Below are 26,749 nucleotides of genomic sequence, written 5' to 3'. Positions count from 1 at the left end.
GTACTGTTTTTTCTGGTAAATAATCTAAAACCTTGTTGTCCATGCTGAGACCTGGACAAGAAAACAGGTTCCAGTATGTGATGTGACTCCAAACCCAAAGAATTAGCCTGAGCATCAGAAACCAGGAGTCCTTCTGGGAGTTTTGTTCCCTGCCTCAGGGAAGCACTTTGTTTCTGATTGACAATAGAAGATATAAAGGAACTTTTGGAAAATCCAGGATAACATCACCTTGTTCTGGAAATTACTGAAGAGGAACCAAAGTATATGGAGCCATGTCGTGCTTATTTGATTTAATGTGATTATTTCTCCTGTCCTCTCTTATAGGATACTTACTTTGTTTCCAAATGCCATAGCTCGAAAATTACTGCTGATGTTGATATTTATCTTAATTTTCTGGGTCATTTACTTGGCTTCAAAAGACCACACAAAGGTAGGAAGTTTCCTTTTTAAAAATTTCACAGAAGGTCACAGTGACTTCATTTGAATGACCCCCTTTATCATGGCAAGAAATAAAAGTTAAAGGCATATCATCTTAGCAGGAGAACGTGGATCGGGGGTTCACTGTTCAGCATAAATCTCTTTGGCAATGCATACTTTATGATGGCAAGAAATAAAAGTTAAAGGCATATCATCTTAGCAGGAGAACGTGGATCGGGGGTTCACTGTTCAGCATAAATCCCTTCAGCAATGCATACTTTATCATGGCAAGAAATAAAAGTTAAAGGCATGTCATCTTAGCAGGAGAATGTGGATCGGGGTTCACTGTTCTGCATAAATCCCTTTGGCAGTGCATATATTATTATTACTATTTTAAATGGCAATGTATACATTATTATTGTTTTTCTTTAGAAAATGGCAGATGGATTTGTGCCATCTCTGTACTACTTGACACTGTAAGCATCCAGCCTCAAAATTCTCTCCTCCTCCCTTGGCCTCTGAGATTTCAAACTAATTAAGTTTCTGTTTCAGTTCTCTGCCTTTTTCACAGGGGTTTTCTTATTCTTTAAGTAGTTTAGTGTCTTTTGACTCTTCCCTTTGTAAGTTTTTCTTAACTCACCTTGCTTCCAGTTTCTTTTCTTCCCGACCATTTAGTACAAACATAATCTTTCAGAAATTCTGCTTTCATCATCTTCTGGTCCTGATCAAACGCTTTCACCAATGACAATATAAAGAACAAACTCCTTTGTTTAGCCATTTGAGGCCCGTTTACATTTGACCCCAACTACCTTTAAAAGTGTCTCTCTAACCTTTGTCTAATGCAGATTTACCTCCAAGCTTCAAACAAGAAGCACCACAGTCTAGAGCATTCAGCCAGTAATATGAACTGGTAAAAAAAAAAAAGCCTTCAGAGCACAGCACAGGAGGTTTCTTTTCCTGGGCCCTCTCTATAAATGTATGTTCTCTAGATTTCTTCCTCTGATCCTCTTCTCTTCTATGCTTGTACCTTTAATTCATTTGCCCAGGTCCTATCCACTACCAATATTATAGTGTTTCACAAAGTGAGGTCTGGAAGCCTTCTGCCCAGAATACCTGTGTTTATTCCTGTGTGTAAAATGCAGATTCCTGAGCCATACTCCAGAACTGCTGTAATCTCAGTTTGAGCCTAAGATTGCAAAGTATTAGCAAGCTCCTCAGCTTATTCTTAAGCATGCTAACATTTGAGAATCTCTGCTATGTCCTTCCAAGACTGAAACCTCTTCCCAGCCCCACTCTTGAATATGTACTATTCATTGGATATCTCCACCTAAGTCTTCCACTAGCACTGCCAACACAAAAAACACACACACCAAATTTATAATCTGTCTCACCATCATCCCCTAATAAAAACAAAACAAAACAAGCATACAAAATCAAATAGAAACAAATTCTCTACTTTTATCTCTCCAGTCTTAATAATTGTTGTCATAGCTTGTGTAGTCAATCAAACTAAAACTCCTTCCACAAGCTATCAGCCACTAAGTCTTATCAATCCTACCTCCAAAATGTCTCTAAAGTCTGTCCTTTTTTTCTCCATCCACATTGTCTTTCGTTAGACCAATACTTTGTCATTGCTCATCTAGATTGTTGAAATAGTTTTCCAATTAATTTCCCTGCCTCCAGTCTCAGCCTACTCTAAGCATTCATTCAACAAACATTTGTTAAGTGTATATTGTGTGTCAGGCACTGGTCTAGGAATTAAAGATACAGAAATATAGGACATCATCTTTGTGTTCAAGAATCTGAAATTTTATTTCTAAAATGAAAATTTGAATATGGTACTCTACCTTCAGCGGCTCTTCATGCAGCATGTGTATGGCCCAAACTCCTTGGCACAGTGTTTTACTGGACTCATTTAAATAAAGGGCACAGAAACTCACTAGGCCTGGTCCAAGACATTCTTGCACTGGCTGTTTTCTTTTCTTCCCTTTCTCCAGGTTTCCATGTAACTTCCACATAGTTCTTACTTCCTTCAAGTTTTTTTCATCGTCTTGATTTAACACCAGACACATCTCTACTCCCACCTCTTAGCATTCCCCTTACTCTGAATGTTTTTTAACATAGCAATTATAATTATTACTGATAACATACATTAAGTGATATCAGAATTATAGGAGTTTCCCATAATTTTGGAATGCATACTAATAACATATTTACACAAATACAGTGCAAAGAAAACTAAATACCATTTTATATTTGACAATGCTTCCTGTATAATTTTTATACCAAGTAAGACAAGCATGTCATTTTTGAACTTTAGGGGACCTATTAGTAATATCTTAAAGGATAAATAAGGTCAGAAAAAGACATAATTTATAATTTGAATTTGGAAAGTTTATCAAATATCAAACGTTTAAAACACTTGATATTACAAAGTAGGATCACAGGTCATTGTAAAATAAATCATTCATTTACCAAAGTGATAACTCAAGGATTTTTTTAAAAAGGCAAAACCTTCATTCTTTGAGAGAGGAGACTTAATTTTCCAAACAATACGCCCTAATAAAAACAGCAGGAAGCCAATTAAATTTATTTTCCAAAATTTTATAAACAATCTATAAAATTGTCATCCTGATCATAAGATATAACTTCCATAAGTCTTTATAACCTTTATTAAGGAGTAGGTTAATGCTTCAAGAAGACCTTGTTAATCTGACATAGGGGCCCACATGCTGGTCTTGCATCAGTGTGCCTTTGACATTAATGATTATAGAGAAACTGAACTTATTTTATCTTTTAAAATTGGCTGTTACAATCTCATATGCCCACCTCTTCCAAGATAGTCCTTGAGCCTTGAGGAGTTGAATAGCTTTAATTTCTAGCCCTGTGTCTCAGGAATGCAGTTAATTTTGATTGGCATCTTCTACCAGGCCTGAACATGAGGTTTTAATTGCTGTCAGAGCTTAAATTTAGTGTTCTTTTTAGACCTAGAAGTCAAAGCCCTGTAACTCAATGTCACAAGGACTTTAAAAGCACATACAGGAAGATACAAGGATGTAATAACATTAATTAAAATTTTTCTAATCTCAATTTTTTCCTGAGCAAACCAAACTTAATAGTGGCATAGGAATTATTTTGATAAAACTTAAAATCTGTTAGTCCAGTTACCAAAGGCAAAAGAAAAGACCTTTTGTAGTGCATAGAATGTTATGTTGGAAGAAGACATTTCCTTTAAACTTTAAGAAAACATTGCTAGCATCAGGCCACAAGAAACAGAGCCTGAGGAGGAAAAAATAAAAAATAAAAAAATAAAACCTTATATGAACCGAAAATGAGTTGAAGGGTAGTGTTACTATTTCATGTCTTTTAAAAGGGGGGAGAAAACCAAAACCTGTGAGATGCAATAAAAGTTGAACTTTGGGTTAAAATTTAAAAATTAAAATATCTTATAATTTATTAAGAGTGAATAAACCCTTAAGAAAGTTTCATTGTTCTAACCAATTCTATTCTTTAGTGTATAAGTGGGTTATTTTTTTACATCAAACCTGATCTATAGAAAGACTGTTATATTTTCCCTTTAATCATAGAGAACTAGACCATTTAAAAGTTTTGAGTTTTAAAATAAATCCTCTTATTGTCACTTACACAGGCTGTTCATGACATGCTTGGACTTTCTGGTTTGTCCTGAACATCCCTTTTCCTTTAACAACCAGTCATTTCACTCTAGGACTAAATTTACCATACAATTCTTTCTTGTTTGAATTATTTTTTGTAATAGTACATTTCACTTTTTAAAATAATATATGATTTACTCATTTATTATGTTCATTGATTGTTATCTATCTTTACCTAGTATATAGTAACATTTGTAGAGTCAAAGTTTTTTTTTTTTTTTTTTTGAGATGCAGTCTTACTCTGTCACCAGGCTGGAGTGCAGTGATGCGACCTCGGCTCACTGCAACCTCCGCCTCCCGGGTTCAAGTGATTCTCCTGCTTCAGCCTCCTGAGTAGCTGGGATTACAGGCACATGCCACCATGCCCAGCTAATTTTTGCATTTTTAGTACAGATGGGGTTTCACCATGTTGGCCAGGATGGTCTCAATCTCTTGACCTCGTGATCCACCCACCCTGGCCTCCCAAGAGTTAAAGATTTTTGTAAGTGTTCATTGGTATTACAAGTGCCTAGAACAGTCTCTGGTACATAGTAGATACTTAATAAATAACTAGTAAATAACAAAATAAAGAAAGACTGTTCAGTTATCTGGGTGAGAGGTAATGGTGGCCTGAAATAAGCTATTAACAATAAGGATGGAGAAAAGTCAATGAATTTGGTCTATAATTGACAGTAATAGTGATTGACTATGGGAGGCAAAGAGGCAGGTTTAACCAGGAGTTACATTCCAAGCTTGTACAACTGCATGGCTGGTGATACCATTCACTGAAGTATTGACCAGAGTAGGAGAAATAGTTGGAAGACAAAAGATGGCTTTAGATATGAACAGTCTAGGTTTGGGTCATTTTAGGTCAATCAAGTGGAGATGTTGAATATATAGATCTGAAGCTGGGGAAGACCTGGCTTAGAAAAATAGATTTAGGAAACATCAGAATACAAATGGCAGCTGAAGTCATTGTAGTCTGTGACATTTCCTTGGATGAGCTATAAAGTGAGAAGAAAAAGTTGCTAGTGATATAATCCTGAGAAACAAAATAGGCACTGGGCTGAGGAGTTAGTGGTGGTGGAGAAGGTACACATGGGATGGAAGAGGACCCTTGAGAAACTTAATTGGTAGAGGTGAGGAACTGATGAAGGTTAGAATAGCAATTAAAGGGGGAATCAGAGGCTCAAAAAATTTCCTTTTTGTAATGTGGAAGATACTTGAATACATTTTAATTCATATGGAAAAAGGCTAATAGAAGAAAGTAGGAAGTAGAAAAGATAAAGTGTGATTAGGCCGGGCGTGGTGGCTCAAGCCTGCAATCCCAGCACTTTGGGAGGCCGAGAGGGGCGAATCACGAGGTCAGGAGATCGAGACCATTCTGGCTAACACGGTGAAACCCCGTCTCTACTAAAAAATACAAAAAATTAGCCGGGCGTGGTGGCGGGCACCTGTGGTCCCAGCTACTCAGGAGGCTGAGGCAGGAGAATGGCGTAAACCTGGGAGGTGGAGCTTGCAGTGAGCTGAGATCTGGCCACTGCACTCCAGCCTGGCGACACAGCGAGACTCCACCTCAAAAAAAAAGAAAAAGAAAAAAGAAAAAGTGTGATTACACATGTTTGGCAGTGTGACAGGAAGTTGAATTGCTAAGTGATTACTCTTACAGTTCTCTAAAGCCAAGAAGCTTCAAGAGCAAAGAAATTTAGGTATTGGAGGAACTGCCTCCATGGATATTGAAGTCTACCTGGAGGACGTCAAGACTTCTAGTGATTAAGACTAGGAGTCAAGTTCTTCATGATCTTCTGTAAATGAGTAAAATAATCCAGTTGGTCAAAAAATGACAGAGAAGAGGAGGATTATGTAGTAATTGGTGACAGTTGGTCAGATATATCATGGAGAACAAGATATCTTAGGGTCTTCTGAAAAAATGTATATCCCTTAATGTATATAAATCTTTGAAATATCTATATATTTGAAATGTGTGTGCATATGTGTGTGAAACCCTGGTTTTAGTCCATTCAAGCTGTTCTAAAAGAATACCACTGACGGAATGGCTTACAAGCAATATAAATTTACTGCTCACAGTTCTGGAAGCTGCAAAGTCCAAGATCAAGGCACCAACATATTTGGTGTCTGATAAGGGCCTGCTTCCTTGTTCATAGATAGGTATCTTTTCATGTGTACTCAAATGGTGGAATGGGCAAAGGAATTCTCTGGGGTCCTTTTTGTAAAGTCACTAACTTTATTAATGAGGGCTCCATCCCCATGATCTAATCACCTCTCCAGAAGTCCCATCTCTTAATACCATCACATTGAAAGTTCAGTTGTAACATACAAATTTGGGGGAACCACAAATATTCTATCTATAGCAACATTGGAGATTAGGTTACAACATGAATTTTGGGGAGATGCAAGCATTTAGTCTTTGGCAATTCTAGTGTGTGCATATGTGTGTGTGTGTGTTTAACAGGTTATTAAATAATGAAACAACTGGGCCTCACGTGAAATTGAGCATTAAATGCTGATCCTGGCCCTGCTACTACTATTTTAAAGAGACTTTCCTCCTTTTGTGCCTAATTTTAAGGGTCTAGCACAAAACTTTTTGTTTTTCCTTGCTCATATTTGTGGCTCATATGTTGCATAATTCTACTACATAATATTTATGACATGATAAAAATCATAGAAATAAATAACAGATATGTGGTTGCCAGAGATTAATTAAGGAATGGGAGAGGGTGAGGGAAAAGTAATCATGGTTAAAAAAAAAAAACAGCAACATGAAGGAAAGGAAATGTTCTGTATCTTGACTATATCAGTTTCAATATGCTGGTAGCAATATTTTACTAGTTTTGCAAGATGTTACCATTGAAAAAACCTCAGTAAAGGGCACATGAGATTTCTCTGTAATTTATTTTTTTCTAAATACTTTTATAATTTTTAAAATTTTAGATTCAGGGAGTACATGTGCAGGTTTCTTATATGAGTATATTGCATGATGATGTGGTTTGGGCTTCTAATGCTCCCATTGCCCAGTAGCAAACATAGTACTCAATAGGTGATTTTTCAATCCTCACCATACTTCCTCCCTGCTTTTGGAATCCCCAGTGTTTATTGTTCTCATCTTGGGTCCATATATACCCAACGTTTAGCTCTCACTCATAAGTGAGAACATGTGGTATTTGGTTTTCCGTTTCTGTGTTAATTCATTTAGGATAATGGCCCCCAACTGCATCCATATTGCTACAGAGGACGTGATTTTATGCTTTGTTTTGGCTGTGTAGTATTCCATGGTGTATATGTACCACATTTTTAAATTCAGTCCACCATTGATGGGCACCTGGGTTGATTCTATGTCTTTGCTATTGTGAATAGCACTACAATAAACATACAAGTACAAATGTCTTTTTGGTAGAACAATTTATTTTCCATTGGGTACATACCCAGTAATGGGATTGCTGGGTTGAATGGCAATTATATTTCTAGTTATTTGAGAAATCTTCAAACTGCTTTTCACAATGCCTGAACTAATTTACAGTCCCACCAACATTGTGTAAACAATTATTTTTCTCCACAACACTGCCAACATCTGTTATTTTTTGACTGTTTAATAGTAGCCATTCTGACTGGTGTAAGATGGTATCTCTCTGGAGTTTTGATTTGCATATCTTTGATGATTAGTGATACTGAGCATTTTTTATATTTGTTGGCCACCTGTATGTCTTCTTTTGAGAAATATCTGTTTGTGTCCTTTTTACTGGGACTATTTGTGTTTTTCCTGTTGATTTAAGCTCCTTATAGATTCTTGACAGTAGTCCTTTGTTGAATACATTGTTTGTAAATATCTTCTACCATTCTGTAGCTTGTCTGCTCTGTTGATAGTTTGTTTTGCTGTGGAGAAGTTCTTTAGTTTAATTCTGTCCCAATTATCAATTTTTGTTTTTGTTACATTTGCTTTTGAGGGCTTAGCTATAAATTCTTTGCCTAGGCCAGTGTCTAGAAGAGCATTTCCCAAGTTTTCTTCTAGGATTTTTATAGTTTGAGGTCTTATATTTAAGTCTTTAACCCATTTTGAGTTAATTTTTCTATGTGGTAAGAGGTGGAGGTCCAGTTTTATTCTTCTGCACATGATTAACCAGTTTTCCCACACCGTTTATTGAATTCCCCAGTGTTTATTTTTGTTGACTATATTGAATATTAGTTGCTTATAGGTGTGTGGCTTTATTCCAGGGGTATCAATTCTGTTCCATTAGTCTATGTGCCTGTTTTTGTACCAGTACCATGGTGTTTTGTTTACTGTAGCCTTGTAGTGAAGTATAAAGTTGAACAATGTGATGCCACTAGCTGCATTCTTTTTCGTTTAGGATTGCCTTGACTATTTGGGCTCTCTTTTGGTTCCATATGAATTTTAGAATAGTTTTTTCTAATTTGGTGAATACTGATGTTGGAATAGCATTGAACCTGTACATTGCTTTGGGCAGTATGGACATTTAAATGATATAGATTCTTCAAATCCATGAGCATGGGATGTTTTTCCATTTGTGTTGTCTACGATTTTTCTCATCAATGTTTTGTAGTTCTCCTTGTAGAGATCTTTCACCTCCTTGGTTAGATGTATTCCTAGGTATTTTTTGTAGCTATTGTACATAGGATTGGATTCTTGATATTTTCTTAGCTTGAACATTATTGGTTTATAAAAATGCTACTAATTTTTGTACATAAGTTTTGTATTCTGAGACTTTGTTAAAGACCTGTTTATCAAGTCTAGGAGTCTTTTGGCATAATCTTAAGGTTTTCTAGGTGTAGAATAATATCATCAATGAAGAGAGATAATCTGACTTCCTGTTTTCCTATTTTGATGCTTTTTATTTTTTTCTCGTGCCTGATTACTCTGGTTAGGACTTCCAGTGTGTTGAATAGGAGTGGTGAGAATGGACATCCTTGTTCCAGCTCTTAAGGACAATGCTTTCATTTTTTGCCTGTTCATTATGATATTGGCTATGAGTTTGTCACAGATAGTCATGATTATTCTGAAGTGTGTTCCTTTGATGCCTAGTTTATTGAAGGTTTTTATCATAAAGGGATGTTGGATTTTTATTGAATGCCTTTTCTACATCTATTGAAATGATGATATAGTTTTGTTTTAATTCTGTTTACATGGTGAATCACATTTATTGATTTGCATATGTTAAACCATCCTTGCATCACTGGAATAAAGCCCACTTAATTGTGGTAAATCAACTTTTGATGTGCTGCTGAATTCAGTTTGCTAGTGTTTTATCAAGGAGTTTTGCATCTATATTCACCAGAAATATTGGCCTGTAAGTTTGTTGTTGGTGTTGTATCTTTGCCAGATTTTGGTATCAGAATGATACTGGCTTTGTAGAATGAGTTAGAGAAGAGTTCTTTCTCCTCGATTTTTTGGAATAGTTTCAGTAGGATTGGTACCACTCTTCTTTGTACATCTGGTAGAATTCAGCTGTGAATCCATGTAGTCCAGGCCTTTTTCTGTTTTTAAACAGTTATTATTATGATTCAACTTCTTTAGTCATTTTTGGTCTGTTCAGGATTTCTGTTCTTCCTGGTTTAATCTTGAGAGATTGTGTGTTTCTAGGAATGTATCCATTTTTTGTAGATTTTCTAGTTTATTTGCATAGAAATGTTCATAGTAGTCTCTGAAGGTCTTTGTATTTCTGTGGGATTGATTGTGATGTCAACTTTGTCATTTCTGATTGTGCTTATTTGGACATTCTTTTCTCCTTTGTTAATCTAGCTGGTGGTCTATTGATCTTGTTTATATTTTCAAATAACCAACTTTTTGTTTTGTGGATTCTTTGTATGTTTTATGGGGTCTGAATTTCATTTAGCTCTGCTTTGATTTTAGTTATTTCTTTTCTTCTGCTAGCTTTGAGACTAGTTCTTGTTTTTTTTATTTCCGTTAGGTGTGAAGTTAGGTTATTAATTTGAGGTCTCTCTATCTTCTTGACGCAGGGATTTAGCACTATAAACTTTCTTAGTAACACTACCTTTGTCACATCTTAGAAATTTTGGTATGTTTTGTCTCTATTTTCATTTGTTTCAATTTTTAAAAATTTCTGCCTTAGTTTTGTTATTTACTCAAAAGTTATTCAGGAGAAAGTTGTTTAGTTTTCATATATTTGTGTGATTTTGAGAGTTCATCTTGGTGTTGCTTTCTATTTTATTTTTATTCCATTGTGGTCTGAGTAGATGCTTGGTGTGATTTCAATATTTTTTAATTTATTGAGACTTGCTTTATAACCAAGCATGTGGTCAATGTTACAATATGTTTCATGTGCAGATGAGAAGAATGTATGTTCTGTGGTTGTTGGGTGGAGTATTTTGTAGATGCCTATTAGGTCTAATCAGTCAAGTGTCAAATTTAAGTCCAGAATTGCTTTGTTTCTTTGTTAGTTTTCTGCCACAGTGGTATATCTAATGCTGTCAGTGGGTGTCGAAGTCCCTCAGTATTATCATGTGGCTGTCAAGGTCTTTTCTTAGATCTAGAAGTAACTGGTTTATAAATCTTGGTGCTCCAATGGTGGGTGCATATATATTTAGGATAGTTACACCTTCTTGTTAAATTGAACACTTTATCATTATGTAATGTCCTTATTTGTCCTTTTAAAACTTTTTTTGGTTTAAAATCTATTTTGGCTGGGCGCAGTGGCTCAAGCCTGTAATCCCAGCACTTTGGGAGGCTGAGATGGGTGGATCACGAGGTCAGGAGATCGAGACCATCCTGGCTAACCTGGTGAAACCCCGTTTCTACTAAAAAATACAAAAAACTAGCCGGGCGAGGTGGCGGGCACCTGTAGTCCCAGCTACTTGGGAGGCTGAGGCAGGAGAATGGCGTAAACCCAGGAGGCGGAGCTTGCAGTGAGCTGAGATCCGGCCACCGCCCGGCCACCGCACTCCAGCCTGGGCGACAGAGCGAGACTCTGTCTCAAAAAAAAAAAAAAAAAAAAAAAATCTATTTTATCTGATACAAGAATAACAAACTCTGCTCTTTTTCATTTTCCATTTGTGTTATAGATCTTTCTCCATCCCTTTACTATGAGCCTACGGGTATTGCTATATGTGAGATAAATCTCCTGAAGACAGCAGAAAGATGAGTCTTGTTTTTCAATCCAGTTTGCCACTCTATGTCTTTTAAGTGGGACATTTAGGCCATTTATGTTCAAGGTTAATATTGATATGTAAGGTTTTGTTCCTGCCACAGTGTTTTTAGCTAGTTGCTTTGTAGTTTCAATTGAGGGGTTACTTTATGGAATCTGTGGGTTATGTACTTGTGTGTGCTTTTGTGGTAGCCAGTAACATTCTTTTCTTTCCATATTTAGGACTCTTGAAGGAGATACTTCTCTGTAGGGCTGGTCTGGTGGTGATGAATTCCCTTAACAAATACTTGTCTGGAAAATACTTCATTTCTCCTTCATTTATGAAGCTTAGCTTGGTGAGATATGAAATTCTTGGCTTGCATTTATTTTCTTTAAGAATGCTAAAAATGGAACCTCTATCTCTTCTGGCTTATAAGGTTTCAGCTGAGAAGTCTGCTGTTAGTCTGATGGGCTTCCCTTTATAGATAATATGACCTTTTTCTCTAGCTGCCTTTAAGATTTTTACTTTTGTGTTAGCCTTGGATAGCCTGATGACTATGTACCTTAGGGATGGGTTGCCTTGTATAGTATCTCATCGAAGTTCTCTGGATATTGTATCTGCATGTCAACCTCTCTAGCAAGATTGGCGACATTTTCCTATATTCAAATATGTTTTCCAAGTTGCTTACTCTCTCTTCTCTCTCAAAAATGCCAGTGAGTCATAGATTTGATCACTTTACATAATCCCTTATTTCTCAAAGGCTTTGTTCATTTTAAAATTATTTTCATTTTATTTTATCTGAGTGGTTCATTCAAAAAACTGGTCTTTGATCTCTAAAATTCCTTCTGCTTAGTCTTTTGTTAAGGTTTCCAACTGTATTTTAAAATTCCTTTAGTAAATTTTTTAACTTCAGAAGTTCTGTTTGGTTCTTTCTTAGTACAGCTATGTCATCTTCCAAATCTTGGATCACTTTTTCTGGTGCCTTGTGTTGAATTTCAAATTTCTCTTGAATCTTATTAGTTTCCTTGCCGTGCACATGCTGAATTCTACACCTGTCATTTTAGATATTTCATTCTAGTTAATATACATTGTTTGTGAGTGAATGGCATCCTTTGGAGGTGATGAAACCCTCTGGTTTTTTGTATTGCCAGAGTTCTTACACTGATTCCTTCTCATCTGAGAAAGTCGACACTTCTTTTCTTTCCTTTGAATTTGCCATCATTTGGATAGGGATTCTTGATTTTTTCTTTTTTTTTTTCTTGGGGGTATGGCTATGGTGTATGTTGTGTATGATCAAATGGCTTTGTTTCTTGGTGTTTTCAGGGTGCCTAAGCTCTTTTTAGGCTCATTGGTTACAGATAGGTTGCAGTGGCTTTCTCGGATATTGCTTTTTGTAGCAATGTAATTTTGTTTGGTGGTGTAATTCAAGCGGCAGTTTAGTGTGTGGCATTTAAGAGTAATAGCTGGAAGCTAGGGGCAGGGACAGAGACAAATTGGGAAGTGTGAAACATACCCTCTCCTAGAACACATTCACCTTCAGTGGTGGTGGAGACACTGGGGAAGCAAGCTCTTTCCATGCTCCCCATGCCCTGATAGGAAGAGCTGCTGCTAAGTCTGCAGCAGTACACTGAGAAGAAAGGTGGGGGTGAGCAATGACCTCCTCTCCACATGCACTCCTGGGCTTTGGTGATGCCACTTTCAGCAGCTGGTACCATGCTTGCATTTTCTTTGGCCCAAGGGGGGCTTTGATGAGCTGTGCTCCCCCTTCCCTTAGGGGCAGATAGTGCTGAAGGTTAGATCTCCAGGGAAAGTGAGGTCTGCCTCCCTTCTACTTCTTGGAGCTGATGGGGCACTATCCCCCAAATGGCCAAGGGAGCACACTGGAACACCAGGATTGACACACACAGACTGGTTCCAGATTGCAAAGCTGTCCCTGGCTACAAGCCTCACCACCCAGGAGAAACCCCGGTTTCAGAAACTCTCCTCCTGCTCCAGGCCTGTGACAGGAAGAAGACTAATTCCAGTGCCTACTGCTGGGGAACTCTCCGCATTCACCACTCAATTCTGACTGTGGGTACCCTTCTGCCTTTCCAGAGCAAATGCTGCAAACTCCGGCCTGAGCCCAAAATGCCTGCTGTAGTCACCACTGCCAAGTGGCCAAACAATGTCTTTAAATGCTCAAAATGGATCTATGGCTTGGTTTCTGTTATTGGTTTTGGAAAAATTTTCAGTCATTATTTCTTCAAATGTTTCTTCTGTTCCTTTCTCTTTATTTCTCTTTATTCTCCTTTTGGTATTCCCATTATGTGTATTTATGCCTATTGTGTTTGTCCCATGGTTCTTGGATATTCTGTTCTTTCTTCATGCTTTTTCTCTTGTTTTTAGTTTGGGAAGTTTCTGTTGACATACCTTCAAGCTCTCTTATTTTTCACATGACTATATTCAGTCTGTTCATGAGTTCATCAAAGATGTTCTTTATTCTGATGCAGTGTTTTTTTTATTTCTAGCATTTCCTTTTGATTGTGTCTTAGAGTTGCCACATCTTTACCTGCATTATCCATCTGTTTCCGCTTGTTGTGTATTTTTTTTTTTTTATTAGAGCCCTAAGTATTAATACCTCAATCATAGTTATTTTAAATTTCCGGTCTGATAATTTCAAAATCTCTATTATAACTAAGTTTGGTTCTGATGCTTGCATTGTCCCTTTAGACTGTATTTTTTTTTCTTCTTGTGTGCCTTGTAATTTTTATCGAAATCTGGATATGATATAGTTGGTCAACTGAAACTGAGATAGGCCTTTAGTGTGAGCTTTTATGTTTATGTGGTTAGGAGTTAGACTGTGTTTACTGTTTACTGTAGATATTGTGTCAGAGGCTACAATTTCCTCCAGTTTCCATCTTTATGTCTTTTCTAGAGACTTCATCCTTGGGTGTTTCTAGGGACCCCTTTTTAAATAGGGTCTGAGGCTTGCAGTGCTTTTCGCTATAATCTTCTGTTTCTATACAGAATTCCTATTGAGTTGGTTGTAAGATGTGCAGGAGGGGAAGCATTCTGTAGTACTGTGATTTATTCTCAGTATTTTAGTGAGCTTATGCCCTTAAATCGTGACCTTCACAAGTACTTGTCAGCTTCCCATTTTCCTATACACACGTCAATCCTTAGGCGAAATAAGAAGGCCAGATGGAGGCTGGGTTTGGATATTTTCCTTACCCCAGGTTGATCAGGTTTTGGCAAAACCCAACTTGGTTAGGCTGTAGTAACTTAGTTCCCCTTGTTCAACTTGTTAAGGAGAACAGAGAGTTCTGGTACATTTAAAAGTAGTGGCATTGGAATTAGAAAAAGAGAGAACAAAGAGAAAACAATTATTAAAATTATAGACTTAAATCAAAGCATATCAATAAGAACACTAAATATAAATAGTCCAAACACATCAGTGAAAAAATAGTGACTGTCAGAATGTGTAAAAAGAAGACATCAGCCAGGCATGGTGTCTCATGCCTGTAATCCCAGCAGTTTGGGAGGCCAAGGCAGGCGGATCATGAGGTCAGAAGTTCAAGACCAGCCTGACTAACATGGTGAAAGAACATCTCTACTAAAATACAAAAAAAAAAAAAAATTGCCAGGTGTGGTGGGGCACACCTGTAATCCCAGCTACTCAGGAGGCTGAGGCAAGAGAATTGCTTGAACCTGGGAGGTGGAGGTTGCAGTGAGCTGAGATTGCACCACTGCACTCCAACCTGGGCGACAGAGTGAGACTCCATCTCAATTTAAAAGAAGAAGAAAAAGAAGAGGAAGAAGAGGAAGAAGAAGAAGAAGAAGAGGAGGAAGAAGAATAAGAAAGAGAAGAAGGAGAAGAAGAAGAAGAAAAGAAGAAGAAGAAGGAGGAGGAGGAGGAAGGAGGAGGAGGAGGAGGAAGAAGAAGAAAAAGAAAAAATTAGGCTGGGCTCAGTGGCTCAGGTCTATAATTCCAGCACTTTGGGAGACTGAGACTGGCAGATTCCTTGAGCCCAAGAGTTTAAGATCAGCCTGGGCAACATGGTAAAAATACAAAATTTACAAAAAATTTTGTACAAAAAATACAAAATTTAGCCATGTGCTGGTGGCTCACACTACCTGGGAAGCTGAGGTGGGAGGATCACCTAAGCCTGGTAGATCAAGGATCCAGTGAGCTGTGATCGTGCCACTGCAATCCAGCCTAGGTGACAGAGTGAGACTCCATATCCAAAAAAAAAGCAAAAAGAAAAGAAAAGAAACCAACCATAAGCTAACATCCATTTTAAATATAAAGCTATAGGTAGGCTAAAAGTAAAATGACAAAAATAGATATACCATGCAAAACCTAACCAAAATAATGCTTGCATGAATTTATTAATATCAGACAAAGTAGATTTCAGAACCAGGAAAATTACTAAGAATAAATAAGATCACTATATAATGATAAAAGTGACAATTCACCCCAAATATATAACAAGCAATACATGTGTGTACATCTAATAGCAAAGCTACAAAATATTTGTAAGTAAGTGAAAGGGCTCAAGATGAGATCATCCTGGATTAAGGGGGACCCTAAATCCAGTGACAAATGTCCTTTTAAGAGGAGAAAAGGGGAAAACACACACAGAGGGGAAGGTTACATAAAAATGGAGGCAGAGATTGAAGTAAACTATCTACAAGCCAAGGAACACCAAGGATTACTGGAAACCACCAGGGCTTAGGAGAGATACATGGAATATATTCCTCCGCGAAGCCTCCATAAGGAACCAACCTTGTTGACACCTTGATCTCAGACTTCTGGCCTCCAGAACTATGAGCGAATAAATTTATGTTGTTTTAAGTCACTAAATTTGTGATGTTTTGTGATGTCAGCCCAATGAAACTAATATAGTCAGTAAAAATGTAGAAGAACTAGAGAACACAACCCTTCAACTAAATCTGATTGACCTTCATAAAACACTTCCTCCAACAGCAGTGGAATATACATTCTTTCCCAGTGTACATGAAACATGTACCACATTGTGCTCTGTTGTCTGCATTGTCGACATGGAAAATGATAATATGATTTTTAAAAAGAAAAGTCAAGTGAGGGGATAGCAAAAGGAAAAACTCTAAAATTGAATTATGAAATAATCTGTATTGATTGTATCTAGTTAATTTTTAAACCTGTGACTCCTAAAGAAAACCATCTGCTGGCAGCAGGGGAAGTCATACTACATGGAAACCAATTCTGATGATTCCATAACTGAAAATCAGTTAGTATTGATTTTTGATATTTAATTTATCACACTGAAAGGTATAAAATAAGCCATAATAATTTATATAGAAAAGCAAGCACTATTATTTGCTGATGATATTTTCTTTTCCCTTTCAATATTTCAGTTGTTGTTCAGCTTGGAAAACCATATTACCCTGAACCAAGGGAATATCTTCAAAAAATCTTCACACTCTGAAGCACCACTGTGTCCAGCAGTTTCACCAAAAGAGACTGAACTTAGAATAAAGGACATTATGGAGAAACTAGACCAGCAGATCCCACCCAGACCATTCACCCATGTGAATACCACCACCAGTGCCACACACAGCACAGCCACCATCCTTAACCCTCAAGATACGTACTGCAGAGGGGATCAGCTGGACATCCTTCTGGAAGTGAGGGACCACTTGGGACGCAGGAAGCAATATGGTGGGGATTTCCTGAGGGCCAGGATGTCCTCCCCAGCCCTAATGGCAGGTGCTTCGGGAAAGGTGACTGACTTCAACAACGGCACCTACCTGGTCAGCTTCACTTTGTTCTGGGACGGCCAGGTCTCCCTGTCTCTGCTACTCATCCACCCCAGTGAAGGGGTGTCAGCTCTCTGGAGGGCAAGGAACCAAGGATGTGATAAGATCATCTTCACTGGCCTGTTTGCCAACAGAACCTCCAATGTCTTCACTGAATGTGGCTTGACCCTAAACACAAATGCTGAACTGTGCCAGTACATGGATGACAGAGATCATGAAGCCTTCTACTGTGTGAGGCCTCAACATATGCCCTGTGAGGCCTTGACCCACATGACCACTAGGACAAGAAATATTTCCTATCTTAGTAAGGAAGAATGGAGCCTTTTCCACAGGTAAAGAGGCTTCCAAATACAATAATAGACAAAATGAGGTATTTGACTAAACTCTGCCTAGTAGTTTTGCCTAATCAAACTTTTGTATCATGTCAATTATGTTGACTAAATTATAATTAGGTCCTCAGAGTCCGTTCAGCTTGGAGTGTGTTCACAGGGATCCATACAAGTCACCTCTAGAACTATTTGCTGACAGGAGTATAACCAGTGAAGCACTTAATATAGACCTATAGTTCTCCATGGTTTGCAGTACTTCCAGGTTCAGTAATTTTTTATAGACCAGTACTTTCTATAATGTGTTCCATGGAATACTAATCCTATAGAGTATTAATAGATGCTGTACAATAAAAAAGTGGTGAATGATATCATTGTTCTGTCAAGCTTTACCCCTTACATCCAGTGAATCATCAAGTTCTATACATCATACCTCCCAACTATCTCCTGAACCCACCCATTTCTGTCTACCACGATTGCCTCTATCCTTGTATAATCTGCCATCATACCTCAGATCATTGCAACAATCCCCAGAGCTGATTTCTCTGCCCTCAGTCTTGTTTCTTCCAGTCTATTCTCCACACTGCACCTAGACTAATGTTTTTGAAATGCAGTTATATCTTTTACTATTTTCTCCTTAAAAGTTTTAAGATGACCCCACGACTCTAAGGGTGAAATTTAAACTCTTTAATATGTTTACAAAGACTTTTCTCCCTTGGCAGCCTCTTGTCTCACCTTTACGCTGCCTTGCTCTCTGTCGGTCAGTGAAACTCCTTTTATTTCGCAAATGGACCATGTCCTCTCACCTCTGGCATTTCACAGGCTTTGGTTTAGACGTCATTTCCTCTAGGAAACTTTCCATCTCCCTGAGTGAAGTTCTAGTCCTATATTCTTCCTTAGCATTTTGTTCTTCCCCAACATAATTCTTATTACATTATTAATTTTCCAATTTATTTTTAATATCCTCTGTTAAGTTGTAAGCTCTGCAGAGCATTAAGTGTTAACTACTTTTCACCATTCATTCATTTTTTTTTTTTTTTTTGAGACCGAGTCTCGCTCTGTCACCCAGGCTGGAGTGCAGTGGCACGATCTCAACTTACTGCAACCTCCACCTCCTGGGTACAAGCAGTTCTTCTGCCTCAGTCTCCCGAGTAGCTGGGACCACAGGCACCCGTTACCATGCCTGGCTAATTTTTGTATCTTTAGTAGAGACCGGGTTTCACCATGTTGGCCAGGCTGGTCTTGAACTCCCCACCTCAGGAGATCCACCCACTTCATCTTCCCAAAGTGCTGGGATTATAGGCATGAGCCGTCATGCCTAGACCATTCTTTCAGTTTATAAGTAGTCAGCACCTTCTGTATTCCAGACACAGCCCTAGGTGTTGGGAATTAACATTCTAGTGAGATAGAAGGACAAAAAGTAAATAAACAGATTTGTCTTTCACTATTTCCTCCTTAAAACCTTTAAGATGACCCCACGGCTCTGAGGGTAAAATTTAAACTCTTTTAATATTAAAACTCTTTAATATGAAGGTCATAAGAGTAAGGGTTTCAAACGTGATGGTTGATGCTATTTTAAAATAGTGTCAGGTAAGGCTTGTCTTGAGCAGCAACCTGAGTGAAGTGAGGGAATAAGCCATGTCAATTTTCGGGAAATAGCATTTTCAAGAGAATGAATAGTACCTGAGGCAAGAGCATGTTGGAATGTTCCAGGAATCATGGTGGGGGTGGAGTGCAGTGAGGCTGGAAGGCAGGAAGTGAGGGAGAGACAAGATGAGACAGGTAGGCAGGGCCTTAGAAGTCATCAATCTGTGTCTGTCAGGAAGTCATTCAGGGCCAGTATTTTGTCTCATAGGCCCAGCACAATGCCTGAAATAATACAATCTGGAGAAATAATTAAAGTTAAGTTGGTTTCTTTGTAGCAGGACTTCTCAGAAACTTTAATATGTATCCCCTCAAGCAAGAATAGAGCATACAGCATTTCGCAAATTTATTTGGCCACAGACCACTTATTTTATGGATCATTTAAAGAGACTTTGGTTCCCCAGTTTGGCAGCTGCTGCCATAGAAAGGCTTTAGTTTTCTGATATGTGTTCAGAAGGGCAACTTTCCAGGATAGCACAATATCCTGCAAATTCAAGCTTAAATCCAATTTAAGCATTATGATGACACAGAGTTGGGTACAACTGACCCTATATCACTTCAGGCTCTCCCTTTCACCCCTACGTCACCTTCACTTCTTTACATTTTCCTGATCAAGGTATGGAAAAATCTCTTTATCCCCCCTGGCTCAGCTAAAAGAAGCTGGGATTTTTAAAATAAATTTTTATGAAGCAAAGGAAAAATGATCATGGAGACATAAAGTTCTTCCTGTCTTGAAGGTCTCAGAATTATGTCTTAAGTGTAAGGATGGACTTAAGTTTCTATATTCTATATGTTCTATATGTGCCTGATTCTATATTCCCTGTTGGCTACAGTTGGATCCCTCTTGAGTTAGTCCTCATTGAAAGCCCGGGTTGGAGGTACCATCCTTGCACAGTTGCTGGCTGTATCTCAGGAAATCTGAAGTCCCTAGTCTGGCAGACTGGCACACATTTTGGGTCCTAATCAGGCTTCTCAAGGGGGCTGTGCTCATGACAGTAATCATGATAGTAACCTGCTTTATTTCCAAATGGACATAAATCCTTCCCAGATGCCCTGCTCTATTCAAGCTATTAAGTTTTTTTCCTCTACTGCATGGAAATAGAGATTTCAGTCTCCTTACAAGTGATGTAATGCATATGCAAGGAACAGCTGACTACACATCCAAGAAGTCTCATGGACCATTCTATTGCTAAGCTCTAGGGCCCCTTCCTAGACCCAAGCCCAGTTCTTTGACATCTTTCCTTCTCACGAACACAGGGACTAAGCCAGTTTCTGTTTCATTTGTAACATAGTACCATTAATCCTTGAATAACCCAGACTTGGACTGCACAAATGTTTTTGAAATGCAGTTATATCTTTTACTATTTTCTCCTTAAAAGTTTTAAGATGACCCCACGACTCTAAGGGTGAAATTTAAACTCTTTAATATGTTTACAAAGACTTTTCTCCCTTGGCAGCCTCTTGTCTCACCTTTATGCTGCCTTGCTCTCTGTCGGTCAGTGAAACTCCTTTTATTTCGCAAATGGACCATGTCCTCTCACCTCTGGCATTTCACAGGCTTTGGTTTAGACGTCATTTCCTCTAGGAAACTTTCCATCTCCCTGAGTGAAGTTCCAGTCCTATATTCTTCCTTAGCATTTTGTGGAATATTCAAAGAATTTTCAACCAAATGTGGATCAAAAATATAATATTCACAGGATGCAAAACCTACATATAAGGAAAGCTGGCTTTTCGCATGCTTGGGTTCCATGGGGCTGAATGCAGGACTTGAGCGTGTGCTGATTTTTGTAGATGCAGTGGGGGTCCTGGAACCAATCTCCCACATATACTGAGGGATGACTGTAAATATATTTTCCAACTTGGGTTCTCTCCCAACCCCGGCTGAAGAATCAGAAATGTTACTTCCTAGGACATTTATTTCTTCAAATTAAAAAAGTCTTTTCTTTTAATTTAAGAGTTTTATGGATAATCGTGATGAAAAAATAAATGAGGGGCTACCACAGGAGAAGACATCATATAGGTAACACAGTTGTTCACTATTCTGTTAGTTTATATTATGGTCTAATTAATTATAGACCCCTTTTTAAAATTTAATGCACATACACAATTACAAAAACAGGAGGCGTTAAAATGAATTCCTTTATAACATTAATACATGGTTTTAATCCTAATTTTAATGTAGCATCAAAGTTTTCTTTGATAACCAAATTTACAAGGTCTTGATCTCTTTTGTTATCCTCAGGCTTACCTGAGAAAGGTATGGGAGAATAGAGGTTTGGTCAGGTTCAAATTTCTTAGAGACAAATCTTAATCTTGTGCCAAAAATAGGTCTGATGGGATCCTCAGTAATAATAATTGCAATGATTTATTGAGCACTACTATATGTCAACCTTTATGTTAGATGCCTCCCTTATATTATACCATTAATCCTTAGTAATATACTCTGGAGTGACTATTATTATGCTCATTTTAAAGATGAGGAAATTTAGGCATATTAAATAGGTTGGCCAAAGTCACATATCCAGTTGAATTACAGAGTCAGAACAGGATTCCCAGTCGATCTTATTCTAAAGTCAATGGGCCATAGTGCTGTCTCCCATGACTCCACCACTCCATGCAGCCGTCACCTCTAGCCACTCTGACCTCTCTTCAGTCCTCTGGCCTTCTTGATGAAGGGGATATTATCTTCACTTGACCCAAAAACTCATTTCCTGAGATTCAGGCAATTCTTCTCAATCTTAGAAAGTGCTTTCTCCATCCCTCTTGAAGGTTTCTGTGGCTCTGGCTCTGAAAGGGCCTACCTTCCCCCAGATGGTTTTCATTCTGTTAGAGTGAATTCAGTTTGGCCAGACATAGTCACCATAGTCGTTGGACTGATACATGGTTAATACATTGTTTTAATCCTAATTTTAATGTAGCATCATTAAGATGAAGCTCACTGTGCTGGGCACTGGAAATATTATAGTGAGTAATATTGACTTGATTCCTATCTGAGGGAGATAACAGACTGTGAAAAATAGACTCCTGGGAACTCAAAAAGATGAAGAGTAGATGAAGATGAAGCTGACAATGTAGACACTTATAGGAGATTTTTATACCAGTTAGGGAGCTTTTCCTGTAGGTTGAGGACAGAAAGTCATGGGAACATTTTACATAGGGAAATAAAACAGGTAGCATAGAGGTTATATTTCGGTGGAATAAACCAAAAGGGCAGAAAGATAGTATTATAATAATTTAGGACAGGGTTCTCAAAGTAATGTCACTGGACCATTGGCTTTGGGTTTGTCCAAGAGCTTGTTATTATAGAAATCCAAATTCTTGAAAATTTGCCCCATAACTATTGAAACAGAAATTCTGGGTGTGAGGCTCAGCAATCAGAGTTGTAATAAGTACTGCAGGTAATTCTGATGCAAGTTCAAGTTTGAGAAGCACTGGCCTATGAAAACGTTGATGAAGGCCTGAAATACTACAGGTGGAAAAGGTGGAGAGGGTAGTTTGTGGTAGACAGCCATTTAGAAGGTAAAATTAAAAGAATGATAGACAGATAGATGTTAGATAGATTTGATGGATTGCATATGGAGGGTGAGTGACTTTTCTGGATCTCCAGATTCCCTGCTATTAGCAGAGGAACAGCTTTCCAGAATCCTGACCCATTTACTTCCCCAGGATATCTTAAATATATCAAAATAATGAGGGGAAAGGCATTTGGCAGATATTAAGCTAATTTATTTTCCCATTTCTTGCAGGTCCAACATAGGAGTTGAAATGATGAAGAACTTTACCCCCATTGAGGTCATACCGTGTAACAGTAAGTCTGGAGTGTTGTTGCCTGCCATGATCACAATTTATCCATGGAAAGAACATGCTTACTTAGAGATATTTATTCCACATTAACCATTTGATCTCTCATTTCCTGGGACAAATTACATCAACCACCTTGGGTTTTAGAAGGGATTTTATTCTTGGAAATTATTTTCATATCGATTTAAACCAATTTTCATCCCAAGTCAGATATAAAAGGCTAGGGAAACTATTAACTTCAGTGGCACCATCTCAAAATGTACAGACTATTTGTATTTAAATTCGAGATTCATTCCTCCAGAGCCAATGATCAGGTGCTGGTGCTATGTGAAAAATGAATCAGGTGAGCTGCACAGATTCAGAGTTAGGACATTTCTCTGGTGGTTTCTAATTTCTCATTTAGCCAAGCCATCTTACTTTAAGTTCTATGAACTAGAAATTTCTGTGAATTTTTTCTCAGTTTAATCACATGAACTTTAGTGGTCAACACAAAACCATTTCCCTCATAGAAGTGATGTTTGTGCTATACTGGAAATGAAGTGAATTTCAAAATTAAAGTAAAGCAAAGGACTTCCATTTTAACAATCAACGGGGTATACAGTTACCCCTTTTTCATGCATTTAGCAAATGTTTACTGAGGACCTACTATACACAAAGAACTTTGCTAAACCCTGTAGAGAACATAAATACAAATAAATCATGAACCCAGGTGTAAAGCTTACAATCTACGAAGAAGACAGATCCCTTCTCTGCTAGGGCAACTATCATTCACACCCAACTTTTACACTGAAGAAAGTTCTTAGATTCTTGAGGCAACTCGAGTACTCATAACACCTCTTTTGTTTCCCTCTTGCCTGAACAGTAATTTCTAGTAAAGTCAGTCAGTTTCTGTTTCTTGGAAGATAGTACCAGACTGTAATTTTTGGAGCCACTTAAAAATCTGATGTAATTCAATATGAATAAATATAAGTTCCTAAATATGTACCCCATACCCCAACAATGCAGGTAAATGACAAAGAAGATGTGTATATTAAGTGTTGAATATAAAAGTGACCTCAGACACTTACCTGGGGGAAAACTCAATAGGGGTCAGTAAATACAATTTAGGCTATTTTAATAGAAGAGCGTTCAGAAAAGGGAGGTCATGATCCTACTTTTTTCTATGTTAGATCACACTGAGACTATTGCATTCAGTTCTAGACACAACAATTAAGATTTAAGGATTTTAGAAAAATTATTAGCCAGAGAAGATGATTCTGGGACACACAAAATAAACAATGTGTGACACTCATTTCATAAACACATTCAAGCTTCTTTTCCTGGATAAGTAGTTTGAGGAAGATGAGATTTAAAATTCAGCGAGGCCAATGTCATTGGTGTAATATTTGGCAGGGCCACTGTGCTCTGATATTTCATGGCCCCACATTTCCTCCTAACTCCGGCTGACTGTTCCACATCAGAGTGGCTCTGGGGACAAGGTGGAGCCCAGGGAGACACTGCAAATGCACAAGAGCCAACAGATCCCCACTCCAAGGAAAACTATTCAAGAAAAACTATTTAATTCACCCTTTTAACATGATCTTACTAAATAGATACTTGTGGAAGAAAGGAGGGCAAAAAAGAGCTGAAGAGAAAGGGGAGGAAAAGAGGAAAAGGAAGGCAAAATGAGAAACATTTTCCAAAATAATTTGTGGTAATAAAAATTACTTAGTCTGGAAATTTGTATTGCCAGAGAGCGAGAACATAAAAAAGAACTGCCAGATTGGAATGAAGACTCCTTTCCCCAGTGGTTATACTTTGAAAAACATGTGGATTACAGCATTTTGTAAACAGATCAAGTTCAATGAAACAAAAAATATAAATGACTGCTTGGAAAGAAAACTTATTTATCTCATGGGAGATTCAACACTGCGTCAGTGGATTTACTACTTACAAAAGCTGTAAAAGTATGTATTTAATTTATATTTTGAAATTCGATTTGACTTTTGAGGGTTTTGAAATAATAATTAGAATTATTTGCTTTGCTTTTCTAATATTTATTTCATTATTATTTTTTAATTTGCCTAACTTTTGGCTTTGGGCTTTTAATAAAAAGTTAAATTTTATATTTTCATTCACAAATGTTAATATTTTTCTTCCTCTTCATGTATTCTCATAAAAAGTTCAAGATTTTGTTAAGATTGTAATGCACCTGGTAAAATTATCCACCCTACATAGGCAACAATGCTTAGTTAGAAGTGATCTTGGTTAGAATTTTATACATGTTGTGTACAGTTTAAAGTTATATCATTTTCCTTTTGTTAAAAGATTTATTGATTTGTCTTTCATCAGCCCTAAAATATTTTGATCATCATGGAGCTGGGATCTTTAAAACACACGTTCTTCTGGATGTTGAAAGACATATTTTGATTCAGTGGAAAAAACATGGTCATCCATTTGTTACCAAAAAGTTATTCTCAGTGAAAGATGAAAACTATATCCCACGGGAAATTGACCGGGTAGCAGGAGACAAAAACACAGCCATTGTCATTACCCTCGGCCAACACTTCAGACCTTTTCCCATCAACATTTTCATCCGTAGGGCCATCAATATTCAAAAGGCCATTGAACGTCTATTCTTGCGAAGCCCAGAGACCAAGGTGATACTGAAAACTGAAAACACCAGAGAGATACATCAAAATGCAGAGATGTTTAGTGACTTTCATGGCTATATTCAGAATCTTATCATAAGAGATATTTTTGTGGATCTTAATGTGGGTATTATTGATGCCTGGGACATGACAATTGCATATTGCACCAACAATGCCCATCCACCGGATTATGTGATTCAAAATCAGATTGGCATGTTCTTAAACTACATTTGTTAGAGGAAAAATACAAAAATAGCACTAGCCACTTTCTATAGATGATCTCACACATACAGTGAGGATAGTTTAATGCAATCCAAGTTTTGAGGAAACTAAATTTGAAAAGGTTTTATTATAGTTAAATATATGTAACATAACATTTACTATTTAAGCCATTTTATTATTTTATTTTATTTTTGAGATGGAGTTTTGCTCTTGTTGCCCAGACTGGAGTGCAGTGATGTGATCTCAGCTCACTGCAACCTCCACCTCCAAGGTTCAAGTGATTCTCCTGCCTCAGCCTCCCAAGTAGCTGGGATTACAGGTGCCCACCACCATGCCCAGCTAATTTTTATATTTTTTAGTAGAGATGGGGTTTCACTATGTTGGCCAGGCTGGTCTCAAACTTCTGACCTTAGGTGATCTGCCCACCTCGGCTTCCCAAAGTGCTGGGATTACAGGCATGAGCCACCATGCCCGGGATTATTTTAATTTTTTGAGACAGAGTCTCACTCTGTCACCAAGACTGGATTGCAGTGGCACAATGTCAGCTCACTGCAACCTCTGCCTCCCGGGTTCAAGTGATTCTCCTGACTAAGCCTCCCATGTAGCTGGGATCACCAGCATGCAGCACCACTCCTGGCTATAAACCATTTTTAAGCATACAATTCAGTGGTATTAAGTAATTTACAATGTTGTGAAACCATCATCATGATCCATCTCTGGCACATTTTAACATTCCAAAAGAAACTCAGTACCTATTAAACAATAACTCCCCATTCGCTCCTGTCCTTGGCCCATGGCAACCGCCATTGTATTTTCTGTCCTTCTGAATTTGACTATTTTAGGTAGCTCATATAAGTGGGAACATGCAGCATTTGTCCTTTTCTGTCTGACTCATTTCACTTAGCATAATGCCTTTAAGGTTTATCCATGTTGCAGCATTTGTCAGAATTTTCCTTCATTTTTAAGACTGAATAATATTCCATTGTATGTATGTACCACATTTTGTTTATCCATTCATTTGTTGATCGACATTTGGGTTGTTTCCCCTTTTGGTTACTGTAAATAGTGCTTACTAGGAAGAGAAAACCAAATTTAAAGGCATGTCTCCAGTGTTGAGCATGATGATTGAATAGCAAATGATCATCACCCATAATTTGAAGAC

The 26,749-nt window shown here is 37.7% G+C and overlaps 1 protein-coding gene across 1 annotated transcript in view; it reads left to right on the top strand.

Moving 5' to 3' along the window:
* The window catches only part of NXPE2 (neurexophilin and PC-esterase domain family member 2), a 28,416-nt gene extending 2,692 nt beyond the window's left edge, over nucleotides 1–25,724 (top strand). The window contains 5 exon segments of the mRNA XM_017883018.1: nucleotides 16,563–17,296; nucleotides 22,681–22,742; nucleotides 24,468–24,681; nucleotides 24,971–24,972; nucleotides 25,067–25,724. Of these exon segments, the coding sequence (XP_017738507.1) occupies nucleotides 16,563–17,296; nucleotides 22,681–22,742; nucleotides 24,468–24,681; nucleotides 24,971–24,972; nucleotides 25,067–25,602 (1,548 nt within the window). The 3' untranslated portion in view covers nucleotides 25,603–25,724.
* Nucleotides 25,725–26,749: the final 1,025 nt, after the last annotated feature.

This window comes from Rhinopithecus bieti, unplaced genomic scaffold (assembly GCF_001698545.2).
Source record: "Rhinopithecus bieti isolate Rb0 unplaced genomic scaffold, ASM169854v2 scaffold_11964, whole genome shotgun sequence".
NCBI classification, from domain to species: Eukaryota; Metazoa; Chordata; class Mammalia; order Primates; family Cercopithecidae; genus Rhinopithecus; species Rhinopithecus bieti.
This window is presented reverse-complemented; position numbering and strand designations above follow the sequence as displayed.